The sequence below is a fragment of the Gorilla gorilla genome, chromosome 9 (genome assembly GCF_029281585.2).
Source record: "Gorilla gorilla gorilla isolate KB3781 chromosome 9, NHGRI_mGorGor1-v2.1_pri, whole genome shotgun sequence".
NCBI lineage: Eukaryota > Metazoa > Chordata > Mammalia > Primates > Hominidae > Gorilla > Gorilla gorilla.
This window is the reverse complement of record NC_073233.2, coordinates 54236793-54248765: the sequence shown is the minus strand read 5'-3', so window position 1 is coordinate 54248765 and position 11973 is coordinate 54236793. Positions and strand designations below refer to the sequence as shown.

The window sequence follows — 11973 nt, the reverse complement described above, 5'->3', positions numbered from 1 at the left end:
CGTGATCCACCCACCTCTGCCTCCCAGAGTGCTGGGATTACAGGCGTGAGCCACCGCGCCCGGCTAATTTTTCTATTTTTGGTAGAGACCGGGTTTCACCAGTTGGCCAGGCTGGTCTCGGACTCCTGACCTCAAGTGATCCTCACGCCTTGGCCTCCCAAAGTGCTGGGATCACAGGCGTGAGCCACCACGCCCGACCCGGGTGTATAGTTTTCTCCAGTCATGTTCAGCTACAGATTTGAATGTAGTCGAAGTTGTAGTTTTTACCGATGAAGAGTTAGGCAATGAAGTAATTTAATGGTATTCAGGATAAGAAAGAAACACCAAAGAAGTGAGGGACAGTGAAGATTTTGTAGAACAATGGATTCCAGGTAGAATGAGGGGACTGCACTGCCAAAGTTGGTGTCCCAGACGGAGTGAAGTGGAAAGATAGAAAATGATGGTCGGAACCAGATAAATGAAACGGAGAATGACAGGGAATGGTTGTGGTCACTGGTAATAGAAGTGCTTAACAAGCGTTGGCTATCACTAAGGAACAAAACCTTCCCCGCTGGAGATTAGCATTTTCCTCGATTTTGAACATCTACTCCCACAATACCTTCTAAACACCCACTATGGGCCCTTACTGCATTGACAGCCAAGTGCAAGATCACGGGTGGAAGGAATGGCAAATTCCTTTCACGTATCCAAGTGAGTAGCACTCAGGTAACCTCAGCAAGTGGCAGCACCAAGGTTTACCACATTACGTTTCATTATACAGGAATACACGAATACAGTCTCTTGCGGGGGAAAAAGACCAAAACCAAAGGCCTTTCTCTCACTACCCCTTCCTCACCCCGCCATCCCAAGTGTCGCCACTAAAGAGAGAAGGGAGGATCGCCAAAGATTTACAGACGGACACCCTAACCGAGGGAGAGGTGACCATAAACCCGGGATCCGGCAGAGGACGCCGAAAGGCCGGGACTCCCCGGACCTGGCCCCTCCTGGTAGACTGAGCCCCGCGTTTTAGAAACAGAAACAAACCCGGCCCCGCCCCCTGCCCTGCGGCCGCTGAGAAAAGAGCACCGCCCTCCGGAGGCGTTCCAGCCGGCCACTGGAAGGTTCCCGCAGATAGAGTCTGCCTCCCCTGCCCCCTTCTCTTCTGGATTCCTCGCTGCCCACCCTCATCTCCCGGTGGAAACCCCGCAACGAAGGGCCGGAGCCGCCTTTCTGCTCCCGGGATGCTTCACCTGTCCGCAGCTCCGCCCGCCCCACCCCCGGAAGTGACGGCGACCGCGCGGCCCTGCCTTTGTCCCGTCGGGCATCGCGGCAACGGCGGGAAGATGGCGGCAGCGGGAGCCCTGGAACGGAGCTTCGTGGAGCTAAGCGGAGCTGAGCGCGAAAGGCCGAGGCACTTTCGGGAATTCACAGTCTGCAGCATTGGTACGGAAATGGCCAGGGAGAGTGCGATCCGAACTGTCCCCTCGGGCTCCTCTCATGGGTCCCAGGGTCCCTGACTCCCTGTTTCATCCTCCTGAGTCCACATGCCTCTAGCCCCGGGATCAGAGATTCCTTGATGTCCGACGTTTTCCTCTTTTCTTTGTATGGGTTGTCAGTCTGTCACTCTCTGCTTTGTCAGCTCCCTTAGTCCGTGTCATTTCTCAGAAGACGCGTGTGCAGGCTGACCACGTTCATTTTGCAGGGACTGCACATGCCGTGGCTGGCGCCGTAAAATACAGTGAAAGCGCGGGAGGCTTTTACTATGTGGAGAGTGGCAAGTTGTTCTCCGTAACCAGAAACAGGTTCATTCATTGGTAAGTGTTGTGGTTCGCCAAACTCCCCTGGAAGGTAGGGTTTGGTGTATAAATTTTCGTCGCTGTACCCAAAGTGCTATTCTAGAACCGGTAATTGACACTTAGGGAAAGAGAAAGATTGTTTTTTCAGTTCGTATCAGAATCGGGAAAACTGAGACGAAGAGTTCTAGAAGAGATACCTCTCCCCCTCCCCCCTCCCCCACACACATACACCAAGCAACACCAGAAGCAGAGGAAATGTAGCTTAGGGGGATAAAGCCCATAAGACCAGTTTTAAACATGAACCCGTTATGTTTTTATAGTGCTTTACAGCTTCCTTCATTGTACAAATACGTTCGAGCTTCAATATGTCAGGCATTGTGCTAGGTACCAGGATGAAATGAACAAAACTGCAGTTTTCATCATGCAAGACGTTGTAGCAATGTCAGAATAGATGTAGACCCACTTTTCATGGGGAAATTTTTTGGAGGAAAACTTGCCCTAGAGGAAAAATATAGGGGTTATGAGAGGCTAATAAGAGGACCAAATATAATTAGTGGGGCAGGGAAAGGCTTTAAGAAATTGTTACCCTGTCGTGTCTAAAGGACACGAGGTTAGCCAGGCATGGGGAGTGGACAGAGAGGAGTCCAGCAAGTAGGATCACCATATGCAAAGGTCATGAAGTGGAAAGAATGTGGCGGGTTTGGAACTGACCAAAGATCTGTGTGGCTTAAGTGCAGTGGGTAAAACAGAAAGCGATGTGAGATACTGAGGCTGGAGAGGTAGGCAGGACTTGGACCATGACGGACCCTTAGGCCATTTTTAAGGATTTTTGGATTTTATCCTAAGTACATTGAGTAATAATTGAAAGATTTTTAAAGAGTTACTAACATCAAAATTGCATTTTTGGATGGGAACAGTTAACACTAGGGATTCCAAAAGGAGGGAGGGAGGGGAGCAAAGGTTGGAAAACCTATCGGATACTGTGTTCACAGCTTGGGTGGCAGGATCATTAGAAGCCCAAACCTCATGTATATAGGAATATACACACAATATACTCATGTAACAAACTGCACATGTACCCCTGAATCTAAATTTTTTTAAATGTATTTTTAGAAGATCTCAGTCTACTTTGTGGAAAGTGGATTTGGATTAGATGGGTATAATACAAAAAAAATTTTGCTTTTATCATGGCCCAAGTAAGGGTTGCTGGTGGCTCAATTGTGGGAATGACTAGAAATAGAAAAGTAGATGGATTCAAGATACCTTTGGAAGATAGATTCACTAGGACTTGGTGGTGGATTGAATATGGGGTAAGGGATGGTAAAAGAAGAGAGAACAAGGACAGCTCCCTGGTGTCTCATGTGACTAACCAGATGTGAGTGGGGAGGGGTTGCCATTTACAGAGATACATGGAAGATGGATTTTGGATAGATATGAATAATTCTATTGGACATAGTAAATTTGAAGTACCTGGGGAGCAGCCCTTTGGAAATGTCAAGTAGGCATTGAAGTTTACAGGTCTAAGGCTCAAAAGAGTGACTTTATGTTAGAGATACAAATTTCATTTAATTAAATATTTTGGCTGGGCACAGTGGCTCACACCTGTAATCCCAGCACTTTGTGGGGCTGAGGTGGGAGGATCTCTTGAGGCCAGGAGTTCAAGACCCCATTTCTACAAAAAAAATTTTTTTTGTTTCTGCTTTTTTTTTTTTTCTTTTTGAGAGACAGTCTATCTCCATTGTCCAGGCTGGAGTGCATTGGTGCAATTATGGCTTACTGCAATCTCCGCCTCCTGGGTTCAAGTGACCCTCCCACCTCAGCCTCCCAAGTAGCTAGAATTACAAGTATGCATCACCATGCCCAGCTAATTTTTCTATTTGTTTTTGTAGAGATGGGGTTTTGCCTTGTTGTCCAGACTGGTCTTGAACTGCCAGACTCAAGCAGTGCCCCGTTCTCGGCCTCCCAACTTGCTAGGATTACAGGCGTAAGCCACTGGGTCCAGCCTGATTTTTTAAAATAAGCCAGGCGGAGTGGCGTGTGCCTTTCATCTTAACTACTCAGGAGGCTGAGGTGGGAGGATCCGATCATGCCACTGCACTCCAGGTGGGAAAAAGGGTAAGACCCCATCTCTTTTAAGAAAACAGGAAGAAAGAACGAAAATTTGCTTGCCTAATGTATTTCAGTCCGTTTTTAGGGAACAGGGATATAGCAGGGAACAAAACAAAGTCCCTACTCTCATGGAGGAAGATAGGCAACAACAACAATAACCAAAAAACCCCAAGTACATGCAGTTTTGTTACAGGAAAAGGGTGCCGATCCAGACCCCAAGGGAGGGTTCTTGGATCTCGCACAAGAAAGAATTCAGGGCAAGTCCGCAGTGCAAAGTGAAAGCAAGTTTATTAAGAAAGTAAAGGAGGCCAGGCATGGTGGCTCACACCTGTAATCCCAGTACTTTAGGAGGCCGAGGCAGGTGGATCACCTGAGGTCAGGAGTTCAAGACCAGCCTGACCAACATGGTGAAACCGTGTCTCTACTAAAAATACAAAATTACCTGGGCATGATGGCACATGCCTGTAATCCCAGCTACTTGGGAGGCTGAGGCAGGAGAATAGCTTGAACCCAGGAGGTGGAGGGTGCAGTTAGCTGAGATCACACCATTGCACTCCAGCCTGGGCAACAAGAGCAAAACTGCATCTCAAAAAAAAATGTAAATAAAAGAATGGCTACTCCATAGACAGAGTAGCCCCGAGGGCTGCTGGTTGCCCATTTTTATGGTTATTTCTTGATGATATGCTAAACAGGGGTGGATTATTCATGCCTCCACTTTTTAGACTCCTGATGTAACTTCCTGATGTTGCCATGGCATTTGTAAACTGTCATGGCATTGATGGGAGTGTAGCAGTGAGGACGACTGGAGGTCCCCCTTGTCACCATTTTGGTTTTGGTGGGTTTTGGCTTGCTCCTTTATTGCAACCTGTTTTATCAGCAAGGTCTTTATGACCTGTATTTTGTGCTGACCTCCTATCTCATCCTGTGACTTAGAATGCCTTAACTGTCTGGGAATGCATCCCAGTAGGTTTCAGTCTCATTTTACCCAACTCCTATTCAAGATGGAGTTGTTCTGGTTCACATCCTTCTGACAGTTTGTCAGTTGATAAATGGAATAGGGAAAAGGGAACAGCATAAGAGGGAAGAGGAATACCTGTGGGAGTTAATGTTTTATGTAGGGTGGTTAGGCAAGAGCCAGGGGTAAGCTGACATTTGAGCAGAAGAAAGGATATCTGGGGAATGAGTATTTCAGGTGGAGCCTTCCAAGAAAAAGGAATAAAAAGTGCAAAGAACCCTGAAACAGGAGCCTGTTGTGTTCAAAGAGTGGAAAGGAGCCAGGAGTCTGCAGCTGAGTGAACAAAGGGTAGAATAATAAGAAAGAGATAGTTGAGGGCCAGATCAGGGCTTTGTTGGTTATTTTAAGCTTTGGCTTTTGCTCTGAGTAAGATGAGAAGAAGCTGTGGAAGGTTAAAGTGGAGGAATGACGTGATCTAAGATCTGGGCTTCTAAAGGATTGCTTTGACTGCTGTCTTGAGAATAGAGCGTGGTGGGGGAAAGGGTGGGTGCAGGGAGACCAGTTAGGAGGCTGGTGCCTCCACATGATGGTGGCTTAGATTAGGGTGGTAGTGACAGAGGCAGTGAGAAATGTTGTGATTGTGGATATGTTTTCAAGGTGAATTTGTTAGAATTACTGTTGCATTGGATGGGGAGTATACAGAAAGAAAAGAGTCACAGGTGAGCCCTAGATTTTTGGCTTGAGCAATTGGAAGTTAGGGAGATGTCATTAATTGCGATGGAAAAACGTATAGGTGAAGCAGGTACTTTTGTTTTCTTCAGGTTCAGTGAGTCCAGGAGTTCTGTTTTGGACAGGTGTAATCTGAGATGCCTGATAGATATCCAAGTGAGTGTTGAGACAGTAGTCAGGAGTTGAGTGGAGAAGTTGGGCTAAAGATACAGATTGTGAAATTGTTGGCATTAGATCATGCTTAAAGCTGTTCTACTGAATGAGATTACCTAGAAAGTGAGAATAAATTAGGATTTTTCACCTTCTGCACTATTATTGTCAGCTAAGTCTTCATGGTGGAAGGCTGTCCTGTACGCTATAGGGTGTTAAACAGCATTCCTGGCTTCTACCCTCTGCATAGCAATAGCACATCTATACCGCCACTTCTACCCCAGTTACAATAACCAAAAATATCTCTAGATATTGCTTAATATCCTGGTGAATGAGGAAGAATCGCCCCCAGTTGAGAGCCACTTGAGTAGAGCAGTCTGGGACTGAACCCTGGGGCACGCCAACATTTAGAAAAATGACGAACCAACAAAGGAGCCCAAGAAGGAGTAACTGAAGTGAGAGTTGAACAAAGAACGTGGCATCCCAGAAGCTAAGGGAAATGTTTCAAGGAGGAGGAGAGTGAAAAACTGTCAGTGTTGCATTTAAGCCAGGCAAGATGAGAAACGAAAATTGGCCTTTGGATCATGGAGGTCATTGATGACCTGGTCAGGAATTGCTGCAGTAGTCGTACAAAAGCCTCAGTGGAGTGGGTTCAAGAGAGAAAGGGAGGAGAGGAATTGTGAGTATAGAATAGCCCTTCCAAGGTGTATTGCTATAAGGGAAGCAGAGAAATCACATGGTAACCAGAGAGCAAGGGAGGAACAGAGAAAATATAATAATATATCTGTGTGCAGTTGGGAATGACCTAGTAGATGCAGTTGAGAGCAATCACTAGAGGAAAGGAATTTGGGGAACTGAGAAGGTGGAGTGTTAGGATAATTGGATATTGTTTATTCATTTGTTTGTTTGTTTTTTTTAGAGTCAGAGTTTCACTCTGTCACCCAGGCTGGAGTAAAATAGCACAGTCATGGCCTACTGCAGCCTGAACTCCTAGGCTCAATCGATCCTCCCATCTCAGCCTCCCAAGTGGCTGAGATTACAGGCAGGCATCACCATGCCTGGCTAATTTTTTTATTTTGTAGAGATAGGGTTTTGCTGTGTTGCCCAGGCTGATCTCGTACTCCTGGGCTGAAGAAATCCTCCTGTCTTGGCCTCCCAAAATGCTGGGATCATAGGCATGAGCCACTGTACCTGGCCCTGATATTGAAATCATTAAGAATTATGGTGAGAGTAGTGTGGGAGAGAGTGACATTGGGCCAGGAGCTAAAATCAACTGCAGTGAGCATGGGTAGCAGGTGGTATCTGATTCCATGAGCTTCAGAGCTGAGTGATTCGGGTAGCAGAGGAGGAACAGTGGCCTAGAATGCCAGTGGGGAACAAGGACATCTGTATGTTTTCCTTGAGGCCCCACCCCAAAGGGCATGGTAGAGAAAACTCTGGGGTCACTGTCCTCACGGGAGATCCAGGATCCAACTTTAACCGTAAGGCAGGAAAGCGAAGGAATTATTCAGAGATGAGGTTGAGGATCCAGAAAATTGTGCTGATGCCATGAGTTACCAGAAGCAAAGTAGCTCTGGGAAATCATCAGCGCTGAAAAGGTACTTACATCCTTGGGAGTAGATAAGATGTGCCTTGGGAGAAAGTGTACAGTGAGAGAAGATGGTCCAGGATCAAGGTTTGAGGAAATCTAGCATATAGGGGTCAGGTCAAGGAGAAGGGGAAGAAATGGACAGGAATGTGGGAGGAAAACTGGGAGAGGGTAGTATCATAGGATTCATGAGAAGAGACTGTTTAAAAAGGAAGGCAAGGTCACATATGTGGAATGCTGCTAAGAGATCAAGTAAGAGGGCTAGGCATGGTGGCTAACACCTGTAATCATGTGGAATGCTGCTAAGAGTCAAGTAAGAGGGCCAGGCATGGTGGCTAACACCTGTAATCATGTGGAATGCTGCTAAGAGTCAAGTAAGAGGGCTAGGTGTGGTGGCTCACACCTGTAATCCCAGCACTTTGGGAGGCCGAGGCAGGTAGCACTTTGGGAGGCTTGAGGTCAGGAGTTCAAGAGCAGCCTGGCCAACATGGTGAAACCCTGTCTCTACTAAAAATACAAAAATTAGCCGGGTGTGATGGCGGGCACCTGTAATCCCAGCTACTTGGGAGGCTGAGGCAGGAAAATTGCTTGAACCCGGGAGGTGGGCTTGCAGTGAGCCGAGATCGCACCACTGCACTCCAGCCTGGGCGACAGAGCGAGAATCAGTCTCAAAAAACAAACAAAAAAACTCTTTTAGCTCTATGAAAAGAAAAGCCTGGATTTATTCATAACATAGATATTTTTTCTCCTCAGTTATGGGTAAGATAAAACAGTCAACTGAATCAAAAGCAACCAAAATAGTTACATATGTCAAAGATGACAGTTCTGGGAATAAAGGCTGAGTTTCAGTAAAAGAAGAATTTGTGGTGGGATACTTTTTGGGTAAGATTTCTCCTGTCGTTAGTCAAGGGAACATTCTCTAAAAAGGAAGGAAAAAAGGCCTGGTATGATGGCTCACTTTTGGGAGGCTGAGGCAGGAAGATCACTTGAGCCCAGAAGTTCAAGACCAGTCTCGTTAACACAGTGGGGCCCTATATAAAACATTTGAAAAATAGCTGAACATGATGGTGCGAGCCCATAGTCCCACCTGTAATCCCAGCTACTCGGGAGGCTGAGGTAGCAGGATCACTTGAGCCTGGTAGGTGGAGGTTGTAGTGAGTCAAGATGGTGCCGCTGCACTCCAGCATGGGTGACAGAGCAAGACCCTGTCTCAAAAAATGGAGGGAGAGGAAAAATACTTTAGAAAACTACTTGGAAAAAGGAAGTTAATTAAAATGAAGGGAATTTGAGATGATGAGATGCTTGGAAAAAAGCATAGTCAGAAAATATATATATATATATTTGTTTTTTTTTTAACTGAGTCTTGTTCTGTCGCCCAGGCTGGAGTATAGTGGCACCATCTCAGCTCACTGCAAGCTCCGCCTCCCGGGTTCAAGCGGTTCTTCTGCCTCAGCCTCCCAAGTAACTGGGACTATAGGCACCTGCCACCATGCCTAGCTATTTTTTTTGTATTTTTAGTAGAGACGGGGTTTCACTGTGTTAGCCAGGATGGTCTCGATCCCCTGACCTCATCATCCACCCTCCTTGGCTTCCCAAAGTGCTGGGATTATAGGCGTGAGCCACCGTGCCCGGCCTAGAATAATTTTAATAAAATATAAGAATGTATGTACTTGAGAGGAGCAAAGCCGATAAAACTAGGAGCTGGAAGTGAAGAAAAATAAACTAGCTGGGCATGGTGGCTCACGTCTGTAACCCCAGCACTTTAGGAGACAGGCGGGAGGATCACTTGAGCCCAGTAGTTCAAGACCAGCCTGGGCAACATAGTGAGACCCCCACCTCTAAAAAATAACAATTTAAAAAGAGGAAAAATAAAACTAGTTGGTTAAATTTTTAATCTTGGTTTGTTCTGCAAGAAAGAGTTCATTTCATCATTCTAGGAAAGATGTGACCCCAGCAAGAAGTAGAGCCGTCTACTTTGACAATCACTAAGTATCAGCTGGTGCTGCTGAGGAAGAGGTACTAAGGATAAACCTGCAGTAGTTCACAAAGTGGGTACTAGTTTAATCATAGAGATGGAAGAGAAGGAGCAGAGTCAGGAAGAAGAAAGCAACAGGCTTTGACAGATCATACCTACTGAGTCAAGGACATAGACAAGTAAATATGTACTAGTGATTTTTAAAGATGACAAATACTTAGAAGTCAAAAGTAAGAAATATCCTTGTTAGAGTAAAGTAACATGACAGCTTCTGTGCTGAGTCTGGTAGACATTGGATGGAGGGTTGTTAAGAATTTAAATCTGAATTTAAAGTCAGACCTAATGGCGTTGGGCAAAATGCTTTATCTCCTCTGTTGCAACTTGAGTTTGAATAAAGTTTTTGTTTTTGTTTTTGTTTTTGTTTTTAGTTTGCATGCATTTTATCAAAAGCATTTATTGAATGCTAGCTCTGTCCTAGGCACTTTGCTGGGTCTAAGGATATCCAAGTGTATACGCACGTACTTTCCCTAGAGGAAAAGTATTAATACTTGGGCTGTAAGAACATGGTGGCTATCTCTACACTCACAGAACTTACCATCATTGTTAATAACAAGCTCCTTTTTTATTTTTTTCCCAATTATTACTTTATTTATATTACTATGCTTAAGTTAATGGAAAAAGACAGCAGTTCTGCCCCATTTCAGAAAAAGTTTCCAATCAACACCGATTATGTAGTGACTAATAATTAGAAATTGTGACATCTTTGTGTTAAGACTGACAAGGAAGAATGGGCTCTAGTGCTATGATTCATTTCCAAGAAGAAAATGGCACATTGGCCAGCACAAGCCATGTTAACACTGAGTCTTTAGCGCTGGGCACTGATTTGGATCTCTTCTCTGATGCTAGCAAATCAAGTGAAATAACGGGGTTTTAAAAAAAAGTTTAAAACGAGCCCAAGTGAGCTTAAAAACTATACTTCTGACATATTTTCCTTTCAAAATTTACATAAAGCACACTTGTCCACTCTAATAGCCCCAATTTTTTTCTTACATAGCCTACCATGTAGCTGCAGATAGACTCTTCTGCCTCAAGGTGTAAACATAGGGGAAAAAATTAACAGCATCTGCATAATAATCTCTGTACACACTGCTATTGGATGGAAAATACAAAACTTGAAAAAAAAGGTTCCATCTTAGATTCTCACAACCTCTTGTTACGCCATTCATGAATCTGACTGTGATGCTAAGGTGACCATATATGTAAGTAGATTTTTGTTTGCAGCGAAGGAGACCTGGGAAAAGATGGATTTATCTCTTTTTCTTCAAGAGTTATCAGATAGTCTGTAATCCCAGCCCTTTCAGAGGCTGAGGTGGGTGGATCACTTGAGGTCAGGAGTTCAAGATCAGCCTGGCCAACATGGTGAAACCCCGTCTCTACTAAAAAATACAAAAATTAGCCAGGTGTGGTGGTGCACACCTGTAGTCCCAGCTGCTGAGGAGGTTGAGGTGGGAGGATTGCCTGAGCCCAGGAGTTCGAGGCTGTAGTGAGCTATGATTGCACCACTGCATCCCAGCCTGACAGAGTGAGACCCTGTCTCAAAAAAAACCAAACAAACAAAAAAAAATTATCAGATGGTACATGCTCCTTAGAGCCCTCAATCTCTCGAATTAGAGCACATTCCAGGATCACATGGCCTTCCTTGTAACACTGGCTCTCTTCGGTGGCAAACTCGTAGATCCATCCCAGTTTGCTGCTGCAGTTTTTCAGCTCACATGTCGAACCATGTGGTGGCCAGTGAGCATGACCCAATCTAGAGCTTCATTGTACTGCAGGTTCACTACCTTGTTAAAAAGAAATGCTCTGCCAGTGGCGCCTGTGAACCAAGTGGAGATGAATTCTGAGCGGTTGGTCAGGATTGTATCACAGTTTGCATAAGAAAATGGACAGGTACCACGAATATGATCAAGGAAAATTCTGCCCATTTTTATGGCTGAAGTTCTAAAAACCTTGTGCAGCGGTGAGATCTGTGGCTGCCAGTGGCTCCTTGCTCCTCAGCTGGGATTAATAAACAAGCTCCTTTTAGGGAGGGTGGGGGAAAAAAGAAAAAAATAAATAAACAAGCTCCTTTTGAGGAGTAATAATGAAAGTTAGAATAGCTTATCAGTATAGAAACTAACTCTGATATGTTCAATTTGTGAAGGTATTTTTATATTAAAATATTTATTTTTGTAATATTTTTGCACATACATGTAAGCGCATGTATAAAATTGCTATTCTGTGTGTGTGTGTATATGTGTGCGCATGCATGCTATTGCAGGTTAAGAAGTAATAGAAACAGGAAATAACCGCAATTATTAAGGTCAGTTTTGTTTGATGCTGTAGTATATATGGAGGCCACATTCCACTACAAGCAATGGCCGGGGTATGGTGTTAATTATTATTATAGTAGAGTTAATTGCATAAAATATTGTCCTAAATAAATGGCCTATCAAGTTTGGAAATGTCTCTATGTAACAGAATCACAGTGAAATTTGAATTTTGTTATGCTGTTTTTTATAAATGTACATAATGTGATTTGGCATGCAAAAGTGGTCCAAATCTGTTTATCCAAAATTTTCAAATTTGGTGAGTTCACTTGGACACTGATCTCATATATTTCAGTACAACAGTCAGTGAGAAAAGCATAAACTTT

The 11973-nt window shown here is 44.6% G+C and overlaps 1 protein-coding gene and 1 pseudogene across 3 annotated transcripts in view; one reads left to right on the top strand and one right to left on the bottom strand.

The window, feature by feature from the left end:
• The first annotated feature begins 789 nt into the window (after nt 1–789).
• NUP160 (nucleoporin 160) overlaps nt 790–11973 on the top strand; it is a 74652-nt gene continuing 63468 nt past the window's right edge. The window contains exons 1-2 of one of the 3 annotated variants that reach the window (XM_004051075.4): nt 790–1422; nt 1682–1793. In XM_004051075.4, the coding sequence (XP_004051123.1) occupies nt 1221–1422; nt 1682–1793 (314 nt within the window). In that variant the 5' untranslated portion in view covers nt 790–1220. The remainder of the gene's footprint in view (nt 1423–1681; nt 1794–11973) is intronic. The other 2 variants (XM_063711198.1, XM_055354941.2) reach the window with 2 other exon arrangements.
• Nucleotides 2136–11263, bottom strand: LOC109028688 (protein yippee-like 5; annotated as a pseudogene).